The sequence below is a fragment of the Strongylocentrotus purpuratus genome, unplaced genomic scaffold (assembly GCF_000002235.5).
Source record: "Strongylocentrotus purpuratus isolate Spur 01 unplaced genomic scaffold, Spur_5.0 spur5_scaffold_9, whole genome shotgun sequence".
Taxonomy (NCBI): Eukaryota; Metazoa; Echinodermata; class Echinoidea; order Camarodonta; family Strongylocentrotidae; genus Strongylocentrotus; species Strongylocentrotus purpuratus.
In genome coordinates, this window is record NW_022145615.1 from 28,168,197 (window position 1) to 28,193,119 (window position 24,923).

At 36.5% G+C, this 24,923-nt stretch overlaps 1 protein-coding gene across 2 annotated transcripts in view; it reads right to left on the reverse strand.

Moving 5' to 3' along the window:
• LOC580359 (sodium/potassium/calcium exchanger 4) overlaps window positions 1-24,578 on the reverse strand; it is a 28,918-nt gene extending 4,340 nt beyond the window's left edge. Inside the window, exons 1-5 of one of the 2 annotated variants that reach the window (XM_011673702.2) lie at window positions 23,840-24,578; window positions 7,436-7,669; window positions 2,154-2,237; window positions 1,641-1,744; window positions 766-866 (exon numbers count right to left, since the gene is read on the reverse strand). In XM_011673702.2, coding sequence (XP_011672004.2) covers window positions 766-866; window positions 1,641-1,744; window positions 2,154-2,237; window positions 7,436-7,669; window positions 23,840-24,071 — 755 coding nt within the window. In that variant the 5' untranslated portion in view covers window positions 24,072-24,578. Of the gene's footprint in view, window positions 1-765; window positions 867-1,640; window positions 1,745-2,153; window positions 2,238-7,435; window positions 7,673-23,839 lie in introns of both variants that reach the window. The other variant, XM_030977259.1, reaches the window with a different exon arrangement.
• Between the last annotated feature and the right edge of the window lie 345 nt (window positions 24,579-24,923).

Below are 24,923 nucleotides of genomic sequence, written 5' to 3' on the forward strand. Positions count from 1 at the left end.
TGATAGTGATAGTGGTGATGGTGATGGTGATGGTGATGGTGATGGTGATGGTGACGGCGATGGTGATGGTGATGGTGATGGTGATTGATAGTGATTGTGATTGTGATGGTGATGGTGATGGTGATGGTGATGGTGATGGTGATGGTGATAGTGATGGTGATGGTGATGGTGATAGTGATGGTGATGGTGGTGATAATAGAGATAGTGGTAAAGTTGTCAACAGCGGGGATCTTGATGTTAGGAATATATAGGTATAAATCTAAAGATACATGTAATATTGACTACTGATCACGCGACAACACTGTCAAAGAAACTGTCTGGAATCAATTAGGATAGGTTAATTATGTGGTACATATAGGATTGATGCATACTGTAACGTTTTGGAATGATTAACATGAAAATGGGCAGGGCTAATATATATTCCTTTATTCATTATTTTATTTGTTTGGTATATTAAGATTGACAGCAGCTCGGGCAGAGATCGTCAATGTACAAAGAAATAACTATATTTACAAAGTCATTTTTACATTATATATATAACATAATCAATAATGTGTTATGGGACTACATACGAACGTTTGGTTTAAACATTTCAGCTGTTTCTCGCCATATTTTGAATTAATGAGGACTTTGGAAAAATCAATCCTTTTCAGGTGGCACGTCTTTGAAGGTACTTTCTCAAAACTGATATTTAAAAAAAATTGCGAAAGCTAACCAAAACTCAACCTTCATTTAAAACTCTCTTATATGAATTTAAAAACTCACCATGACACCTCTCCGTCCTTCACAGCGAGAAAGAGGGCAATGATAGATACTATGTAGCATGAACAATCACGAATGAGAGGCCAGCAGGTTAAGTTAATAACCTAAAGTGTGAATGAAAACAAGCATATCATTACATTCGACTCGCGATCGCAAACACTTTCAAGAAATACAGTTGGGGGCGATTTCAATACGTTATAGTATTACCCATAAAAAGCTTGCTCGTATTTAACGTAATGTGTAACTGTCATATTTTCGGGCATTGCATTTGGTGATGCTCAAGGCTGTGGATAGTCTTTGTGATCGTGTTAATATTTCCCTCATGAACTAATATTTGTCCCCTTATGATGCTGTACACCCCCCCCCCCCCCCCCATAGATGGACCTACAGTACGCCAGTGACTTCTTCACAAATCACGAAACAAGTCCCATAAACGACCTCAACATTCAAAGTAATATTAGAATAAGCGTAGCACCAACTAGGGGGGTGAGGGTAGCATAGATGGAGCACCATTTCTTTGAATTGAATAGATCGAGGGGTAAGAAGGGTCTCCATGAAAACAAAAAAACTAAGGCACGTTGTACAAGGAGCGTCATTTCACTGACGCAGGACTCCGTCAGTGACTGGAGTAGTCTTGACACCAAGGTTCGAAACTGAGTCTCGTCTCTCGGATGGTAACGTTAAAGGCCAGCCCCAGACGTAAATAATCATATTTGATTGATGCCCCTCCGCAAAAACCCAAATCAAATACACACACGCTCAAACACACACATAAATAACGCACACAAACACACACTCACGCACATGCACCCACACACAACTACACACGCCTCTTGCGTAACGGGTATTTACTTAATTGTTTTAATTGAACCACATACCTGACCAGCCAATAATCCACATAGACCAATGACAAAGAGGATATTAAAAACTGCTGATCCCACTATGGTTCCAACTCCAATGTCGTCATGGGTAACGAACACAGCTATAAAAGGAAACAAATGTTAGAAATATGTCATGCTATAAAACAACAACAACAGTAAGTATTATTTAAATATTTTAACGGTAAATCTTATTATCAATATCATTATTATATTTTTTGATTATTATAATTATCAACATATTACTCATGATTATCAACATTATAATTATAATAATAATTATTATTGATATCATTATTATTATTATCAGTATTATCCTTATTATTATTCATATTGTTATAACAATAACTGTAACAGTGGTGCCTTGTTTGGTACTCGTGTCCCTCAAGTGATAACGCTTCTTACGAATTTACATTACCGCCAAGGGACCAATTGCTACGTAGTACGCGATGCAAATAAATGTGAACTATAGATATATTTTCACCATTTAAGAATGTGGCTACAAGTTCTTACCAATAAGGCTTGAGAATAATTCAGGTGCAGATCCTCCAATGGCCATGAAAGTTGCACCAGCTACATCTTCAGATAAATTCAGCACTAAAGGGAGAAAGGGAAATTAACAACAAAATAAGTTGTTGAAAAACTTATCTTCTCTACACTCAAGAGAAGAGAAATGATATCACGGAAAAAGATCTGCCAGTGAATATTATTTCTTCATAAAAATACATAATTGAAAGAGCGAAAAGGAGTGGAGGGTGGTGATCAACATTCGAAAAGTTTGCGAAAACATCGAAGAAATTATATTTTGTCATTCTGAGCCTGTTTATAAACTATTCTAATATTGGTCACTCCCTCTTTTCCTTCCCTTGCAACTTTTTCTTTGAGCTTATTCACACACACCACGCGCGCGCACACGGACAAACGTACACACCCACACACACACACATTCACACGCACGCACAAGCTCACGCGCGTGCACACACACACACATGAAAACAAACCACGTGCACTTCCCTAACGTTAAAGGTGAAATTCAAAGAAAATCACAAATATGTCAACTAATGTATCACTAGAAACTCGTAAGCTAACAGATGGCCATCGTACAAGTTATAGGTCAACTACATATCGGGTGATTTATATAAATACAAATACAACCACCTCCATAGCAGCTGGGATATACGAGAGATTCGCCGGAAAAATAACGATGTTTTAATGACGTCACTATATGGACCAACACTGCCCAAGCAGACGACATCCCATAGAGAATGAACATAATTGCAAAGCTATTATTTGTCAAATTATAATGGCCCGAATTCACAAAGCAAGGTTTGAACTCAGACCAAGGTTTGAGCTCAAACCTCCTTTTGTTTCGCCAAACCTCCTTTTGTTCTTTACAAACCAGGTTTGTAAAAAAAACGCGTAAAACGCGTCATATGACGTACGAAAACCAAGGTTTGTCGACAAACCTTCTTTGTGAATTCGGGCCAATGAGTTTAGGGTATATAAATGTAATGGCATTTCAAACCATTCAAAAGGGGATATGACCCGATTCTGATAACTAAAAAATTTTGCTTGTAAATACACAGGATAGGGGTTAATTAACAATCAAAGAAACCAGACTTTCAAATTGAAAAAACCCCGGAATGATATTAAGGACGGCATTGTTCCCTCTTAAAACGCCGAACATACCCCGGAGTGTGCAGCTGAATATACAATGGCGTCTTATTTTCTTTACAAGCGACAGATTCCTTTATTTTTGTATCGCTGCATTTGTCATCAAAATAAAACCATGCGCGGGGTTTAGAGTGAGGCAATATAATACATTTAGCCTGACGGTAGTGAATTAATAGAAAGAATTCAAGAGAAGATGAAAATACAGGCACTGGAAATGTGTGATATGTCATGGGGCATCCGTATGCTTGTGCAAGTCATGTCCATACTGTGATCTCACACATCTCAGCAGCGTTCGGAGAGCTCTTCAGGTGCTATGCCGGGGCTGTATTTAAGCGTTTTGTAATTTATAATAATCATTACTTCGAATGTTTTCGAGCATTGAATTTTGATAACCTTGTCGAATCAAAGTTTAAACTTTGCAGTAATGAAAGTAAAGTTAGTTTTTAAAATCAACGAATATCTACTTTAAAGGTATTACAAAGTTTTGGGAAATTTTGATAAATGGGTGGATAATGATTCTTTACAATTTTACTATATTTTGATGCCCCTGTGGATGTATTAAAAACACTAGAATTGTTAGCCCCTAAAACACTTCTGCTTTCGAGAAATATTGAATATAAAGATTTACCGGTGCTCCCGGTAAATTTTGATAAATTTCAAATAGCTCCTACGGCCGTACAATGGTAGCTGCGACCATGAAAATCTCAGAATATGTAGTTGTGGTATATAATTTCCGAACGGGAATAGCTAATCGGTCGATTTTAGTCAAGAAACATTGTTTTATAGCTTAATTAATATCTTGACCGTGAGAGGGAGCTATACAACATAAAGTGTTTATTATTTACAATTTCATAACTTTAGAGTCGATTTCGACCGCGACAAAGATCAGTGAATATTGGAGGATCGCATATGCTTCCAAAGTTCCAATATGTTCATTTGAACCAAATTCACGACCCTATACCAACACTTTGTATTACCTTTAAAGGAAATATATTTAAAAAAATCAAATTCTAATTGAGAACAGATTCCCCTTCCATATTGAGTATTAAGCAAGAAAATATACGAATTCTTTTTTAAAGTATGTAATAAGTGCGACAATACAGTCATTATTTTCGTTGATTTATTTTTCCCTACGCATTGGCGATTGGTCCAAGATGAATGCAAGCTCAATTATGTGTGTTTTGGCATGTGTAACCGTAAACAACTTCATGCATAGCCAATTTAGCAATGTTTGGACAATAGCTGCAGTGCTAATTGTTTTCACAACTCCCTCTCCCCAACCCAACCATGGTGTTTTTTAATGTAAGAATACTATACAGATCGCTAATAATGTTACGCTTACAGCTTGATGTAAAGCCATGATAGCAGAGTAGTTACTTTAATTGTTGTATTGCTTTATTTTTATTCCCACGCTATGACACTTAATCTTTCTTACGGAAGAAAGCCATGCAAATGGATTTTGGATAATAAGCAGTTTGGATAATAAGCACAATAGTTGCAGCAATTAATTTTACGACTTTAATTTTTTGTTCCCACATCCCCGCCATGGCAACTTTTTTTTGTTGCGGAAGAATACAGTGGAAATCGCGTGTGATTTGTCTGTTTATAATGTGTCCTTGTCACACAACAACGAGACCGATACTAGGCCGACAACAGATCCAACACAAACAAATATCCAAATCCAATGGCCAACAAACGATCAATTTGAAGTCAATGTCTCGATGTGACTTGGGTATTAGGCCATTAATTAAAATTGCTGGTAAAATATGATGCTTTCCCTCTACTTGAAAGCAAATTCAACAACGCTTCGATGATTTGATAGACATCAAGTAGATATCATTGACCTCGTCATTGGCGACAGAGGGTAGCAAAACACTTCATTGAAACACTACACCAAGCCTGCACTCACTGAACTGAAAATATTGTCAGCATTTTCAGTTCAGCTCCTGCACTACGCTCCCTAAAAGAACAAAGTTACTCGAATCTGATTGGTATTTCCCACCTGCTCTTAGTCCGCGTGCACAGGCTCTATTTTTGTTTTAAATTATTTATTTCGTTTTATTTCAACAGGGTAACCCCATCAGTAGTTAAAATACTGTTATACTTGGGGGCCCTGCATAACATAAAAATGCATATAAAGACATACATATACATGAAAACATCATTACATGGTGAATAGTAAACATGATATACCAGAAAGAATACAGATGTAAATGTAAACTCAGCGGGTAAAAAGAATCCCCCCGAAATCAAGTCATCAAGTCATATTTTGACTGTAAAGCATAATTCAGATAATTCGGATCTGACTGTGTCGGGAGCTGTTGCTCCTCAGGTGCTTCAACCACACCAGCGAGGAGCAACTGCAATACAGGGCATATGGACTTAAATCATCTTAGTCTCATACTTTCAGACCATCATTTACGAGATTTATGGACAAGGGTTTTTGCCTACAGACTAGCAAGACCTTGTCGTTCAAATTGTTATTAAACCAATACCAGCTTATCGATGAAATTAGATATGAAGTGGGTTTCGTCTTATATGTATCCGTTAGATGTACTTGAGAAAGTACCAAAATAATCATCAGTGCTTATGCTGGTTTGATTTGGATGCTGGACTCTGTCGAAACTTTTCAATGAAATTCTGAGTTCTAGAAAGGGTGGAAATAATATGTGTGCTTTCTTCTTCTCGCTTTTTATGTTCCATATACCCAAGTGTAAGAATGTCACAATAGAGATGTTTCAGGAATGTGATTAGGTTGTAAATGCTCTCATACTAGATGTTTAGAAGAAGAAATACAGTTTACAACTTTGAAGAAAAAAATTAGTCTGTTTATCATTACTCTGATGATTTAGAACATTTATAATGCACAACCGTTAGAATTTACTCCATTTTACATCCACAATCCAGAATAACTTTTAGGCAGTTCCAGCACTACCTTCACTACCCTAATTGTTGGGTAAACAGATATATAGCCCAACTGAAAAATGTCTTCGCCATTTCTGGTAAAATGTGACTAAAGTTAAACGAAGTATTACTTTATTTGGTATGAAATAGCCCCATAATGACAGAACGATTTAACATTCTCATGTTTCAATAGTGATTTGATAAGTGTATAAAACGCGTCTTATCAACAGTCAAAACTCAAAACGGGTAACAACGTTGTCGAAAATGGTGTCACGTGTACTACAAACATTGCCTCGACAGGGTTTAAATTAAGTTTCAGTATTTGATCTAATCATTTTGATATAATTGTTTCATACAATATTATTCATTAAAATACCCAAAGTGTATTTTTCCATTTCAAAATACTTATTGTATTATTTGTAGTTTTTATACATGTTATGTAACTTTTATACGCACGTTAAAGGGACTTGGTAACAGTGTAAAGATGAGAGAAAATGGTGCTAAGGTAGTGACTTTAATGCTAGATGTACAATCAAAGATAATCTGAAAGTTTGAGCCAAAACAGACCATTATTAACGATAACAATTGGGAAAATTGATCAGATCTATACCTTAATTCTCCTAACTATATTATAAAAAATTAATTACATTTTAGGTGAATACGGTATAAGTCGTCACAGAGTAATGAATTGGCTCTATATACCATTCCAGACATTTAAGTGTTGACAGATTTTTAAAAGCCTGTCTTTTGTCTTATTTTCATGGAAAAACGGTTCGGAAAATTCAAAAATGGTTGGGAGAATTAACTGGTAATCACTGTTAGAGGGTGTTGCACGATGACGCCTTCTTAGAAAACCATTACTATCTTTGTGGTTTGAGGATTTTTCGCATGTTAGAGGGTTAGTACAGTAGAAGGAAGATAATAAGTAACATTTCATACAAAAATTACGCAACTTTTTAATCAACCTTCAACAATGTTACCGAGTCACTTTAAGAACTAATGGAAGAAAAGCTGTTTGTTGCTTCATCTTAAATTAGCAATTCACTTCCTTGATGATACTTCTGAAATGAGGGCGATGTTTTCATGATATCCTAAAATGGGATACCCGCCTTATCCATATCGCAAATCACATTGTGTACCGATTACGAAAATAAAGCAAACAAGTAATCAATGAAACAAATAAACAAACAAGAGAAAGAGAATATATAAACACAGACCATCGCAGATGACTTCTAAGGCAGGCATGAAATATTCTTCGCAAACGATGCCCAGAGAGGCGAACATGTAAGTTATGACGAAGACGTGAATGACGACGGCACCATGTCGTCGTTGATCGCGAGTAAAGAGATGAAGAGGGAAGCTAAAGATGCTCCTCTCTGTGCAATTGATTTGCCCCTCTCCGTGGTGGTGGCCGTCATGGATATGGACTGAACTTCCGTCGAAATCCTCACCTTCTTTTTCATAAAAAGAAAAGAAAGAGAAGTCGGAAAGAAAAGTAAAAATGGTATCACTGTATTATGATAATGATAATTATGGTAAAGTATAGGTAATATTTATGATAATTATGCCAAAAATGATATCATTAAATGATAATAATAATAAAATATTATTGAATTGAATTGAAGATGATTTATCAAAAACGATACATAGAAGCCCAAAAGCTGAATTGCATACAGATTCACAATAAAATAGCAATAAAATCACATTTGAGTTTACAAAATTATACATTAATCATAACAATTTGAAAGCATAACATAGTTCAAGTCAGTACATATTATATGTGTAATTTACCGACCTCCAAACAATAAATATAGACCTATCCCTGTCTGACATTGATACTTTATAACCATAATGATGAAAATAAAGTTATAATGTTTAATGGATACCCGCTCATCATCCTAAATAGACATTATTACCCGTATCAGACATCTGAGCTGGTCATTTACAAAACCGTATTGCCCTAGTTTTCACTAGCATTGGGACCGGAGGGGTATATTCTTTGTATTTTCCTTGGTCTCCCTGCGCGTATTGACTTTGCGTGTAGAGAGACGAGTGAAAATATACCTTGGTATTTTCCACGGTCTCGCATCCGGCCGGCCGGGCATCTTGTATTGACTGCGCCGTATTTTGTCATTTTCATTGCGCATCTATTATGCGTACGAGAACCTGCGCACTTTGCGCGCACTCTATTGTGACGTAATAATTACACCAAATGCACACAGTTTGCACTGTATCGAAAATTGTGTCAAGCACTGGATGCACAGTGCTGGTTTGACAAAGTTTGTTCAGTTCTTGAGATTGTCATGGTGGATGTCTGTATTTGCTCTAGATGTCTGATTTGGATAACAATAAAAAAATATTGACTGGCTTTACTTTCGGGGGGATATCAGAAATATTGACCGCGCTAAGACCATATTGCCCTCGTCTTTCGACTCGGGGCAATATGATCTGAGCTTGGTCAATATTTCTGATATACCCCTCAAGGCCAGTCAATATTATATAAATATCCTTATTAATATAGATATCGGATTACTTAGGTCAGGTTTAATATACTCTGATATCTACCACTATTCCTAATACTTGAAAAAAATACTTAAACCTCCAAAAACGAACAAAGAGGCTGTTCACAGCGCCATGAGATAGCGCGGTCTGTCGTAGCACCCCTTTTTTCTAGCGCGCGCTAGACCGCGCTATCTCTCGTGGACCACCCCCAAGAGGCTGTTCACACCGCAATGAGATAGCGCGGTCTATCGTAGCACCCCCTTTTTTCTAGCGCGCGCAAGACCGCGCTATCTCTCGTGGACCACCCCCAAGAGGTGCTCCAGTGGCACGCCGTTTTGGCTCGCCGTGGCTCGCTGTTGGGCGGACCGAAACGACGTTGTACCTTCCAAACCGCAGGGATAGCGCGGTCTAGCGCGCGCTATCTCTGCCGGTTCACCGGCAGAGATAGCGCGCGCTAGACCGCGCTATCTGGACCACTGGAGCACCTATTGGAGGTGGTCCACGAGAGAGAGCGCGGTCTAGCGCGCCCTAGAAAAAAGGGGGTGCTACGATAGACCGCGCTATCTCATTGCGGTGTGAACAGCCTCAGAGGTGCTCCAGTGGCACGCCGTTTTTGGCTCGCCGTGGCTCGCTGTTGGGCGGACCGAAACGACGTTGTACCTCCCAAACCGCAGAGATAGCGCGGTCTAGCGCGTGCTATCTCTGCTGGTGTGAACAGCCTCAAAGAAGTTTAAGTCCGAAGATTTACTGAGCGGAATATATCTCAACTAATCGAAAACTTAGAATCCGCAAATTGGGAAGATGTTTTATTGTGCAATAATACAGATGATGCATATTGCTTATATTGGACAAAATTTGAATCGTACTTTAATACATGTCTCTCAAAGCTTAATAATAGAGGTAGATATAAACAACCTATTAACCCATGGGTTACGAAGGGAATTCTCACATCCATAAGTATCTTATCACCTCAAGTTCATATTTTTAATCTTTCGCTGTCTTCTGGTGTTGTTCCAGCCTCTTTTAAGACGGCTAAAGTCATACCAATCTATAAAAAAGATGACCCCTCTTCTATGTTGAACTATCGACCAATATCCATATTACCAAGTTTGTCTAAAATCCTTGAAAGAATGGTTTACAACAGATTATATAAATTTTTAACTCAAAACGACTCGCTGAACCCAGATCAGTTTGGTTTCAGGAAGTTCCATTCAACTGATTTAGCACTACTCCAACTATTTGATAGAGTACCAAATGCCTTGGCTGATCATAAACATGTCATAGGCATATTCATGGATCTCAGCAATGCATTTGATACTCTTGATCATACTATATTATTGTATAAATTAAAGCATTACGGTGTACGAGGTAAAGCACTTGATTGGTTCGAAAATTGCTTGTCATCAAGAAAACAATATACTTTATTCAATTCAGTTTCTTCTAACGTATCATCTATTATATGTGGAGTTCCGCAAGGCTCCATACTTGGGCCACTATTGTTTTTTATATATGTCAATGATATTTCTAATGTTTCACCAATTCTACAGTATATATTGTTTGCCGATGATACAAATGTATTGTATTCACATACTGATTTAAATTTCCTGATCTCAACCATGAACTAGTTATGAACCTAAGTTATCGAAATGGTTCAAAAGCAACAAATTATCATTGAACCTAAAGAAGACCAATTTTATTCATTTTAGAAACTCAAGAAATCACAATATTTATAATTTTGAGCTACTTGTCGATAATGTTCCAATAATGTTCCTAAATGTATATATGAATGTAAAATGTAACTGGAATGATCATGTGAACTATATCTCTACCCCTATTTCTCGCAATATTGGTATACTATTTAAGCTAAAATATTTGTTGCCAACACATGTGCTTAGTATGCTATATAATACACTGGTTTTACCATGTATTTCTTATTGTAATATCATATGGGCTACTCATAAGTGCAATACTAATCGTATATTTATGTTACAGAAAAAAGCAATTCGAGTTTGTACCGATGCAGGTTATCGCGACCACACTGACCCTTTATTTGCCACATTAAAAACTCTAAAAATAAGTGATATACACTACATGCAAAAATCTCTTTTCATGTTTTGGCTCAAATCCGGCATTCTTCTCCTATCACTAGTCATTTTATTCCAAAATAATTTTAATTTTCATTCCTACCCAACCAGGCATTCCAATGACTATCACCTATTTAACGCCAAAACAGCCTTAGCTCAAAACTCAATTAGACATTCTGGCCCTGATACCTCGAATGCACTACCCCCTGAAATAAAAACGATGAATATAATGCTATCCTTTAAAAGAGCGGTGAAAAGGTTTCTTATTGCTCATTATCTTTAAAGGGACTTTGTAACATTGTTCAGATGAGAGATAGTGGTGCTAAGGTAGTGACTTCAATGCTAGATGTACAATTAAAGATAATTTGAAAATTTGAGTGAAAACGGATCGTTATTCATGGTACAAATTGGGAAAAACTGATCTGATCGATTCCTTAATTCTCCCAACTATATTATTCTACTTCTATTCTGCTACTTGTCAAAGCCTGTTCAGCATCAAGACAAGGACAATTAAATTACATTTTAGGTGAATGTAAATCGTCACAAAGCAATAAAATGGCTCTACATTCCATTCCAGACATTTAAGTGTTGACAGATTTTTATAGCCTGTTTTAAGTTTTTTTCTCATGGAAAAACGGTTGGGAAAATTAAAAAATGGTTGGGAGAATTTACTGTTAATCACTGTTAGAGGGTGCCTCACATCGACGCCTTCAAAGAAAACCATAGATATCTTTGTGGTTTGAGAATTTGTTTAGGATTTTTTTGCATGTCAGAGGGTTAGTATAGTAGAAGGAATATAGTAAGTAACATTTTATACAAAAATTAAGCAATTTTTTTCATCAACCTTCAACAATGTTACCGAGTCACTTTAAATCCACCAACAAAATAAGTTCTCCTCGTTTACCCGTCGTTACAAAACTCAATAATTTTCAGTACTCTGTACTTTTTTTTTGCTTCCATTCATTGAAACATTAATTATAACCTTCCATGACCTGGTATGAATAAACGTATGAATAAACGTATGAATAAAGAGTGGCCTACTTGGGATACTGAATAAACACTGTCTTCTATACAAACATTTCAAGGCTCCGACTCACAGGCCCAGGTTTAAAACCAGCTGGCTGATCTTACATTCACATTCATATTGTCCGAATCTCGCGAGTCTTCTCATTCTATTATATCCCAAGTTGGCCACTCACTATTCAAATTTGCATTTTCTTTTTTGACATCCAACTACCACATAAGTCTGTGAATATTGATGTGCATCCCCTCTTTCTTTTTTCTTCTTCTTTTTTCTGTCTTTTTCCCCTTTACCAATATTTTGTTACTCCATATTTGTATTATTATGCATCCTTTGAGGGTAGTCATACTATCAAGCTTTGCTTACTTTGTCAACCCTCCTGTTTGATGTTTTCGATTAGTTACAGCCAGCCTTACTTTATTCTACATATATTCTTTTGTCATGTGTAAATTTGCAATATTTGTTTGTTATACATTTGTAAAAATGCAAAAGAAAAAATCAAATCGAAATTATAAGATGAATTATCCTAGGGACGCTGTTAAATAACACTGAATGAGTGAAAAGAGAGAGATGGAGAGAGACAAGAAGAGATAGTGAGAGAGAGAAAGTGCGATGACAAAATGACAGAGAGAAAGAAAGTTTCAAAAAGATCTATATTCAATATATAAGGGACTTTTAGATTGAGTGGACGAGAACGGCGTGAACGTCCACTGATCATGCGTGTCTACGGCAAACCGTTTTAACATTCATTCCTATTTCTTGATAACAAGAATTCAATTCTTGATATCAAGAACTACCATTGCTTTACAACAGAAAATCATTTCATGATATCAAGAATTACCATTGCATTACAACAACAAAAATCATATATTGATATCAAGAATTGAAAAACGGCTTGGATCAGTGGATGTTCACGCCGTTCTCGTCCACTCAATCTAAAAGTCCCTATTATAACGACAGAAAGTAACTGACATGTTGACATAGATTGAAGGGCATATTTAAACTATCAATCCAAATTGAAAGGAGACACATATTCAACTCTTTTAAAATGAAAAGAGGGCGAACATTGGAGAATATATCGGGTACAACAATGATCAGTCAAACATGACAGTAAACAAAATATTACATTCGATATTTGGCGGTTTGAGTGTAAGGGAGAAAGGAAAATGAAGAAAAAGAGGGAAGAGGGAGTGAGGGGACAGAGAGAGAGACACTGGCGATCAGAGAGAGAGAGAGAGAAAGAGGGAGGGATAGGCACTACGAACATGATGGACAAAGAAAGAGGACGAAATATACAGTTCCTCGGGTAGACGAATGACCATCCCTTCACTGCTATTATGTAAAAATGTGTAGAACAGGTGTCACATGCATATTCACCGTTCTACATTATGTTTACATAATAGCAGTGAAGGCAGCGCTCAAAATACACGGGGGCGATGGGCAATTCGCCCCCGTGAGCTCCATAATCGCCCCCATCAGGTTGTCCACGGGGGCGATTGCAAAATTAAAAATCGCCCCCGTGGAATTATAAAATAAAGATTTTCAGCGAATTGAATAATATTGAAAAGGATGCAATTCATAGTTGTACTCGATAATTCTCACTTAACATATTCTCTCTCTCTCTCTCTCTCTCTCTCTCTCCCTGTCTTGCATAAAGAAAATATGAAAATAATATTTTGCCTTGATTAAGAAAAATTGAAAATGTTATCAGTATTAAACAGGGAGAAGGAAAGGGGAGGAAATTAATCAAAACAAACATTGAAGAATCCAATTCAGTGTTCTTTCGTGATGCATAAGAATGAAAGTACATTAAAAGGTGAAATAATAAATTGAAGAGCGATGATGAATCAATTCTTTGACGTTGATTGATTGAATAAAAAATAATGAAACAATATGGTCTGAGGGTCATATATCTTCGAATATTAGCAAGTTTCATCCACCATCATGTTGTTGAGCACTATTTGCAATTTATTTTTTATGCGGTGACGTGTCGGTTACGAGCAGAAGGTCATATCAGGCTTCTATATTTCATAATACTATCAACAGATATCTGGATAGAGACACTTCGTCACATCAAGCTACGAGAAAGTATATCATCATCTCACAGAATTCTACTCGAACACCGCATCGAAATTCTTTTCACCCTTTTTTTTTCCTTCTTCCTCTTTTTTGGTCCCTTTGAGCTCTCCTTTTTTCCTTTTCCTTCCTTCTCTCTCTCTTTTTTTTTAGCGGGGGCGGGGGGAGGCAAAGGCCTTTTGCCCCACCCCCATCCGCAACTTGTTGGCGGGAAAATTGCAACTGCATGATATCTCTCTTCTTTTCTTTACTTCTTCCTCAATTTTCCTTCCCTTTATCTCCTCTTTTCCCTTTTTTCTTTCCATTTCCTTCCTTCCTTCTCTCTTATTTTGTTTTATTGGGGGGGGGGGGGGAGGCAACCACCTGGGAGGCAAGGCCCTTCCCCCCCCCCGATCTCCTACTTCCCCCTTTTCTTTTCTTCTTCCTCTTCTTTCTTTCCCTTTCTCTCCTCTTTTCCTTTCCCTCTTCTCCTTCTCTCTCTCTCTCTCTCTCTCTCTCTCTCGCGGAAAGGGGTGGGGGGGGGGGGGGGGGGGCAAGGCCCGCTTACCCCCGCTGGATCCGCGCCTGCATCTACCTTATATCTACTAACGTTAGACCCTAATAATGGATCTAGAAGATTGATTGACCTGGTCTCAGTGACGGGTAAACTTTTTTTTCTCAATTACTTGGTCTAACCATGAAAACCGTCTAATTTTACTTTAGATTTTCAAACAGTAACAGTTACGACCTTAATTAGGCCTAAGGCCAAGGGCTGTACTCTACATTTTAATAACAAATTAACGTTAACGTTAGACTTAACTTAAACTGTTGTTTCTCTGTGATACAAGTGGGAAAGGCACACTTCTTTTTTCCCAGGGGGGGGTGGGGCGCCCCCCCCCCCCTGGATCCGCCACTGATCACGGGGATAAAAGTATACAGCTATGTAACAAGTAAATTTTTAAGAGGGAGAATGCCGACTTAAATAAATGATAATGATAAAATACCAAGGAATTTAGGAGTTTCATCCAATGGAAATTTGTATTAAAATAAGAGCCCTCGTCAGCACTAAAAGAGCCCCCGTGAGAAGGTTCACGGGGGCTATTTTTTTTTGGAAGAGCCCCTGTGGACAAAAATTTAATTTGAGCCCTGAGTGAAGGGATGTCCTTTATCTACCTGAGGAACTGTATATTTTGTCCTCTTTCTTTGTCCGTCATATTCATAGTGAGGGGAGTGCGATGAAAGAGTGAGTGAGAGAGAGAGAGAGAGAGAGAGAGATGAAGTAATGAGAGAGAGCGAATTAGGAAGTTTTAACAGTACAATGTCTACATTCAATACATTATAACGAAAGAAAATGTCTTAGGCGTGGATTGAAGAGCATATAAAAACTAACAAATCAACATTTAAAAGAGACACATATTCATCAATTAACAGAGGGTGCGAAGAAGAGAATTAATCTAGTACAAATTATCAGTAAAACACGCAACATTACGGTGGAAATTGTTTTGGCGGTTTGTGTGTGTGAGAGAGACAGAGAATCTCAGAATAACTAAAAGTATTTCTCGGGGTGGTGTTTCCTTTAACTCGAAAGTCGCCAGAGGCTTACCAGACATAGCAACAAGAAATGTATGCCAAGTGGATTCCATCCATAGCAAATTATACATAGCAGGTGAATTGGATAATCAGTAACCTTGTGTTGTTTGAGAGAAACGTATATCGTCTGGTCTAGTTCAAACTCTTTTGTTATCTCAAAAGCACTACTCAGAAATCTTTCAGTGAATATAAACCGGCTTGCATTGTTAAAAAGTGGGTGTCATGAAATCTTTCATTCATTCATCCATCCATTCATTCGTCGTTATTCATTCAAGTTACAGCCTAATATTCAAACCAAACATAAATTAGACCTTGAACCTTTCATTGTAGACTATTTGCAGTCGGTGAAATAGATTAATCAAAAGCGGGTCAAGTGCTCCGAAATATTGCACACCATTGTCGGTATTAGTGTTCAATCTAAAAACAGGCACCCCTTTATATGCGTTATCTTGATCATGCATGCTTACAGTACTTACGTAATTGAATTACATTGATTCGGTTTAGTGTAATAACAGAACATGCTGCTGGAACGCTGAAATTGCCCAATTTGCAAGGTCAATGTACAGCACAATTAACGATCGTAATATGAATGGCTAAAACGTACAACCACAAATCATGCATAATACATAATATTCTCAAATATTACATACAAATCTAAACATATTAAAAATATTCTGTGTCATTAAAGGTAAGAGGGAAATGAGAGAGAGGGAGAGAAAGAGAGAGAGAGAGAGAGAGAGAGATGGAACTAGAAAGAGAAGAGAGAAGAAGAAAAAAAAGGAAAGTTGATCAGAGATATACGAAAGATTGGAAGAGAGGAATAGAGAAGGACAAGGTATAAAATTTTAGGTAGAAAGAGAGGAGAATGAAGATCATTAATATTTATGTGGTACAGTCTTAATGTATGTTTTCATTCCAAACAGGAAAAGGAAAATACAAGTCTCATAAAATATGAGTGAATATAACATTAATAGGCCTACGTAAAATAAATCAACACATTTGCAAACCATCGCTTGTATTATCGTAAGGTTGGAGAAAAATAAGGTATCAATGAGTAAAAATTGATAGCTTGGCTTGTTTTTTAGAAGCTGCTAAGGGTATAACATCAGTCAATTACAAAAAAGGTGTTCTAAGCGTTTCTTCTTTAGATTATTTTTATTTATTTCCCTTTAATATATTACTTGCTCTACACATGCACAAACTGTATGAGGCTATAATATTTATTTGAAATCATGTGATTCTATAATTTATTTCTAAATAAAACAGCATTTGTAGAACAAAAAACGATAGGGTCTCCAGCGCTGTTATTCTCGGATGGTAATGGTAATGGTAATGGTTTTATTAAAAATTCATTTGCAGCCAGATGGTTGAATTGCATAACTTTGTACATTGTAAAAACATAAATATTTATACAAACATACAAGGTATTAAGACATATCACGCAGTGAATGAATTAAAAAATCAGTGTACACATATATATATATACAAATTAATACAATTCATAAAATTCGCTTAACATTCTATTCCACAATCATCATAGGGCTGGAGGGAAATATAGAAGAGAGGTAGTGAGGATAATAGTGCAGACAGTACGGGAGACCGAGGAAAAGTGTGAGATAGAGACAGAGAGGGAGAGAAAGAGAGAAAGGGAGAGAGGGAGAGAAAGAGAGAAAGGGAGAGAGGGAGAGAGAACGAGAGACAAAGCGAGAGATAGAGAGAGATATATATATATATATAAGATAATGCTGAGAATGAGAGTGTATATCAGACATCGGTGTACTATTCAATACTTATCTCATTAATTTTGGAAACCGATTTGAAAACTCTATACATACAGGGATATATCAACAAGAAACACGTGTGAAATGTGTACTCACTAAAAGAGTTTGTGCAAACGTTGTGCTTATAGAAGCACTTTGTTTCTGTCAAACATTAAGCTTGAAATCGACTACTCGAAGGGTGATTTTGCTTTCAAAATAAATGTCAGGGATGTTTGTTTCTACCCCGACAATACATATAATACCACCTGGTGTGGGTTATTATTAATCATATTCTAATGGCTTAGTTAACAATACGTCATATTATTAATACTAACCGTAAATCATGGTTAAAGTTTATCTTGAGCTCTGGTATGGGCATCGTATGTCTAGAAAACATTGCTTTAATTCATTCTGGATTATTCACCTGCAGGAGATTGATTGTTTGAACCAGTAAAATAAAATTAACCTCCCCTGTCAGCTATTATCTTTCTGTTATGCGCCGAAATACTAGGTCTTTTGTTTAGAAATTCCGATTCCATTTGCCCAAATTGGTAACTCACAATTATAATGAAAAATTTAAAGAAATCAAATGTCAAATGACATCGTGGTTAAGGCGATACTTAACTGTTCTTGGAAGAATCACTGTCGTCAAATCATTGTTGGTATCCACATTAAACTACCTTATTTTGTCCCTCCCTAATCCTGGTGAAAATCTTTTGAAAGATATAAATGCTCACTTTTATAGATTTATATGAGGGAGAAACCTGATAAAATAAGTAGAAATCAGATGTCACAAAGTTATTCAGACGGAGGGGTTAAAATGATAAATATATACACACATTGCCAATCATTAAAAATTTCCTGGATTACGAGATTGGTAAGTGGCTCAATAGATAGCAATATCCTCTGTCTTTTGCAATCTTTCTTGCCTTAACTGCAAGATTTAAAATTATATATGATAAACAATTATTTTCGGGAACTGGCAGGTAAAACAAAGAACCTTTTTTGGGAAAGAAATGTTCATGGCCTATAATACGCTCTTGTCCATGCATTATGATAACATTTCTTGCCAACCCTTATGGAATAATGATTACATTAAAATAGGCAATCGCTCAATATATAGTATAAAATTGTATAAAAAAACGAGTTCGTTTTGTCAATGATATTTTAGAGACAAATGGTGATTTTTTTTGTGTTATATATCTATGCAATTTTATTAAAGAGAAGAAAAGGAGTATGTAAAAGTTTTCTCAAGTGAAAATGCATTTTCGACCTGAATGATAAGAGTTAATATTGTTCTATTGGATTTAATTGTACCATTGATGTGGGCTTACGATGGTTTCAGTTTAAAGTTTTGCAACGCATATTATATACGAACAATCTACTGTTTAAAATGAACTTGGTCCCAAGAAAAGAATGTACATTATGTAATAAACAGATTTAAAACAGTTATACATCTGTTATGTGATTGTACGCATGTTAAACATATTTGGAATTGGTTGGAGCACTGGATTTATACTGGAACCGGAAATAAATTTTCATTACAAGATAAATTATTTGGTTTAAGAGGTTCAAATAATCATGCAATGAATTGTATACTGATTGTGGTGTGACAGATGGTGTATAATTGCAAAATAAAGAAACAATTGCCCGATTTTTATAATATTAGAGTTTCGATTATATATTACTTCAAAACACGAAAAGTAAATTCCAGATTCGAATTGTAGAAATAATAAATTCATAAGAAAATGTTTTCAATTCAGGAATTTTTTTACATAAAATGATATTTTTCTGTATTTTTTTTCTCTCCATGAATATAAAAAATGAATTATTGAAGATTTTTTAGTTTTCTGTTAACTCAACAGTTCAACAATATTTGTATCTTGAGAAGCCAATTTTATTTATGTTAAACATGTAAATTTACCTTGAATATATATTTGTTAATTTGTTTCAAATGAAAATCAATAAAATCCCTGTGGAGAGAAAAATATGGAGAGAAAAAAAATTAAATTACCCTCGCAAAACCACACTGGAATTCACCTTCAATAAAAACCACAACTGGTGTCGGGCCTAATAACCTTGATTTCCTTATCTTTCTATGCTCATTTCTAACCCCCTATATATTTTCTACCAAAATCGTTCGGCACATGTCATTCATTTGTAATCTCGAACATTCAGTTTTAGTCTTGTTGGATTCTGTGGGAATTTATTTTCTATCATTACCATAACACAAACCTATCTTTAAGAAAAAGACAGTATTTAGAAAGAACGACAATAGAGAGCCAGAAGGAGAGACCTAGAGAACACCTGCAGAAGAACAGCCATTGACTGAAGTTGGTGCCGTGCAAAGATAAAATATAAAGAACTGAACTAAGAGAGAGAAAGAGGGTAAGGGAGAGAGAGGGAGAGAGAGAGAGAAAGAAAGAGAGAATAATTTATACAGGTTTCAAAGAGAAACAGTTTACGAGGGGGGATTGTGACCTACGTTTTAGAATTTGTAAAACGTTATTGACTGTTTGAACCCCTTTGAGAGTACAAACGAACATAACGGAAGAAAAAATAACAATGCACGACTTGTGATTACATAGGAAGTGGGTCTCTCTATATCAGAAATTCAAAAAGCAGAGTTCACTCTTTATGAACAGGGTGAATTGACTGAAAGGGAGTCCGTAGTTCAACGGGTAGCATAAGGGACTTTTAGATTTGCACAACGACAACGTGGATTGCTACGATCGACATCCTTTTAATCCACTGCCTTGAATGGACGTCAGTCCACGCAAATCTAAAAGTCCCTATCGTCTGACATTCTCGGGCTGATAGTGATGGCATAATTATTACTATTATTATACTTCAGAAAACAAATGCGCATTTATGAAATTCCAGACATGTGTGAGAATGTATCTATTTATCAAAACAGATTATGTTGTTATGTCATGCATGTGTTGGCATATTATGATATGCAAAGTATGATTTATTTCGAAATGTACTTGGTGAATCATGGGCATTGCATTACGAAAAGCTTTCGTTAAAATTATACCCCACCACTATAACACTTGGATCAATGTAAATCAGGTGGGGTATCTCGACCCCACTTTCGTTTCTCTCGTTAAAACTTTGAAAGAGCCACTAATTCCTCACCACTATAACACAGGCACCAATGTAAATCAGGTGGGGTATTCCGTGAGAGAATTCTAAAATATATATATATTGATTGCAACAGTCGCGCGCCACTCCGACTGACCGCAAGCGCCACAAGTCACGTCCTACACTCGTATAAGCTCATTTAGTAATCGAGGATGTAAAAACAGTAAAAATGATTGTGCTAACTATTGTTCGGTACAGCTCTGTTACCATTAAATTAATGACAGGAGTAGGCGAACTAATAAAAAAAAATAACACGTCGTTCATAAAGTACAAGTTCTGAATATTTATTATATGAATATTCCGGATCGTACCGTGCAGCAAGAAAAGATCGACGGTCGAGAATCGTGAGGAGAAAATGTGCAGATGCGAATTGTAAGAGAGATAAAGTGTCGTAGTCGAAAGGCTTAAGCAATTGACATGTAATTCAAAGGTCGTGGTTCGACCCCCGATACGGCACTAATGTCCCTTGGTAAGGCATTAATCTTAATTTGCCACACTCGACCCAGGTGAGGTAAATGGGTACCTGGCAGGAATTAATTCCTTGTAATGCTAGAGCGCTGTAAAGGCAGCTAGGCTAAAGCCGGGGTAATAATTAATGCGCCTCGGAATAGAATTTCTAGATAGACGGCGCTATAGAAATGCCTATAATTATTGTTATTAATTATGGGGTTGAGTAAGAACCGTGAGGCATTCTCACCATGATACCAACATGCTAAACTGCATATTACGACCCAGTCAAGTACACCAAGGTCGGTGATAAGAATAACGAGTAGAAGGACCTTTTTTAATTATAATTCATTTATGTATTACTAAGCCCAATCAGCAAATAAATACTGGTTTTCGTTGGGGCCCTTCAAAACACAAACAATATACATTTCAACAAATCAAAACATAAATATATATAGAAAATTACAAAATATGACTTTCACACAAAAAAAGGGCAAACCAGGTTATAAATAAAAGGATTTGAACATAGAGAATAACGAAATGAGTAATATGTATATGATACAAATATGTAAATGCCATATATCCCAATTGAAGCAAACAGTAACAAAATAAACAACAACAGCAAACAAACAAGAGAAAACAAGAGGAAGATATAATAAAATATATACAAAGAGGAGAGAAAGAAGAGCTATATTATACCATAATCATATTACAACGAGGATGTCTTAAGCCAATTTCCATTTCTCGTTGAAATGGTTTCATATTTTCTATAATTCGAATGCGTTCGGGTAATTTATTCCAGTTTGGTGGACCTGTGACTAGAAATGTCTTCTGGTAAAAAGTCGTACAATCATGTGGCATCCTAATTAACATCTTATTTGTGCTCCTTGTTGTTCGAGATGATACTGCTTCGATATAAATAAACTTATCACCGAGAATTGCAGGTGCAGCTATATGTAAACATATGTGAACCATACAACAAGATGCTCTAAAAAACAGATGATCTTTTTTTCGGCCAGGATAGTATTTCAAAAATTTGTTCAGATGGGGTTTCCCAGGAAAAACGAGATATCATATACGCTGCCCTCTTATGTAATCTTTCCAGTTTACTATGATTTGCTTCAGATCTCCCCGACCCGTTAACGGTACAGCAGTACATTAAATGGGGCACTACAAAAGCCCAGTGCAGTTTGTTCAATTGTGCTTTATCAAAATAATGTTTACATCGATGAATAGTTCCTAATTTCTTTTTCACAATTCAATACTTTCGATATGTTTTTTAAAGTCAAGACTGTTATCAATTATAACTCCCAAACATTTATATTTATATATACATTCCAATTGGCATCCATTTAAATCAATGGACAGCATACTGTTATCTAATGATCTAAGCCTTTGCTTTAATCCTAGTAGCACCGTTTTGGTCTCATCACTATTCTAAGTCAACTTATTTTTATTCAGCGTTACTCCTAACAAAAGGACTTATGGTCATATGTTTATAAGTCTGCGAAATCAAAGAGAAGAGGAATAAAGTTGTATAATAGTGAGAGAGAGAGAGAGAGAGAGAGAGAATGTTGAAACACTACATTCAATAGTAGATTTGTTACACTACGCGGCCGATCATCTAATAACAGAGTCAATATGGTCTTTTAGATTTGCACGTCGACATAGTAGACTGATACGTGTGATATCCTTTTAAGGCAATGTGACGTCCTTTTAAGGCACTGCATTGTCATTATTAACCAGGTCTTTCATGAGATATATGAAGCGAACATTAGCCGTTCAGAAAGAAAGGGTGGAAACATTCTTACGAAATCAATAGGTGCTCTGCTACCATGAACATGACAGACAATGAAAGCGGACAAAATATACAGTTCCTCCAAAGGAACATCCCTTCACTGCTATTATGTAAAAATGTGTAGAACAGGTGAATATGCATGTGGCACCTGTTCTACACATTTTTACATAATAGCAGTGAAGGGATGTCCCTTTGTCTACCTGAGGAACTGTATATTTTGTCCGCTTTCATTGTCTGTCATGTTCATAGTATACGCTATACGCGGCAGATCACCTAATAAAGATAATAACAACAATGAAAGAAAGAAATAAAACTAACAGCAACCCGCCACTGCTACCTGCATGGCGCTGACACCGTGTGTGATTAATTCGTGGCGTATTTTCCATTCAGACTGACATGGTTGTATTCATGTAGGCTTCTGAAGTGAACTGTTATTATTACTGAAACGGATTCTTCATCATCATTGTAAACATATCGATTGACTTTGAAACCCAGATGCCAGATGTTCTGATGCAGTTTGCATGATTTTATTCAGGTTATCTTCGAGCTTCAGTTTATTGCATGTCATCAATACTCTCACATTTCTGATTTCATTTGATTATTTTAAAGACCATCTTTAATTATTGTTACCACTCCGTGATGATTATGCGTGATATGTCGTGGGGACGTTTGGTGAACTGTTAATGGATATATCAGGTTTGATTCGATTTATAATAGATTGGCAGACTTAATTGTAAGTGTACTGTAATCACGTTACTTTATAGAGAAGAGATCCAATGGTAATGATGACAATGACAATATAGAGCATTATAGTCAATATAGTGCGCCAACTCCGCATGACTAATATGCTCAAGACGCAATGGAAATGATAGAGAAGAAAAGAAAACGATCATACAAAAAAGAAACCAAATTACAACATCAAACTAGATCCATCGAAAAAAATCTTTTTAGAAGAAGAAGAAAACACAAAATTGGGGGGGGGGGGGGGGGTTATAGCATTCTACACCAGGAATTCTACGCCAATGTCGCGAACAACGTTATGGGAATTGATTCGACTGGTAAGGTAGATTTAAAGTAAACCCCTAAAATCTTCTGATAATTTTTTGTCCAAAATAATCCGGGCATTGCCCCTGACTTTTCATATCATGTAAAATGATCACAAAAGCAAATGAAGTGCACAAAGCAAATGAAATGATGAATAGAAAATGATGATTACTTACCGGATCGTAATGGCCGTTCGTTTAAAACCTCTTCATAACGAGCTTGGTCAAAGAAGATTTGACCAGTAAAGAGAGGAATTATCACAAGTAATGCAATCAAGGCACAGGTAAGAGCAATATATGAAAAATTGTCCCTTTTCATCCTTCTCCGACGTTTTAAGAATGCCCGCCATCTATTTATATGCCCAGAGTTCGACGAAGAAGAGAAGGCATTCGTTCTATTCATAACCATGGCGACTAGCAGGGATGATAGAACGATGGGCGTGAAGATTTGTTAGCAGGTGTGAGGGGAAACATCTGTTGGGTTGCCAGAGCGATGATCATACTATGCGTACGGAAATGCTGCCTCCCTTCGCCCCTTGGATATGGACAGCACTGTCTGCTGATGTTCTCTGCACATCCAGGTTCTAGCTCAAACAATCAACAAGTGATTATATTCCGTTTTTGCCCACTTCGATACGACTCATAATGGTAATAACGTCCTTGCAGTATCATCTACCAGCTTATCATGTAGACAACGATGAGGCAGCGGCGGTGCGTTAAATTGGCGCCTCTACACAATTTCCGATCGTTCGCAAGGAAGATAGCCTGTGGACTGTCCGTCGACCGTAATGTCTGTTCGTGTGTGTGTGAAAAGTGAAACGCGTGTATGCGTTTAACACAGAAGCATGAGTAGTCTTCCTTTCACGAAGCTGCGGGAACAAAAACAGATTTATTCATACAAATCGCGATTTGCAGACAAAAGCTGAATTGTTCACAATTTGCAAACACATTCAAAAATACAGAACACATACATACACGTATAAATGTGCAAAGGGTTGTTTTTTATCTTGTAAACTGAATGTAATTCAGCCTACGGGCTGCCAGGTTCAGTTTTACAAGAAACCATCAACCGTAGAACACAATATAGCAAATAGTAAACTTGTACAAACACCACAGTCAATAAATATTAATCAGGGTACATCGATTATTGTGGGTTAAATAATCAGCAACAAAAATGGAAACAAACGTCGTAATTCAAAAAACATAATTCCATGGAGAGAAGTAATTACATTTAGATCAGTCATATATCAGAAATTTACCT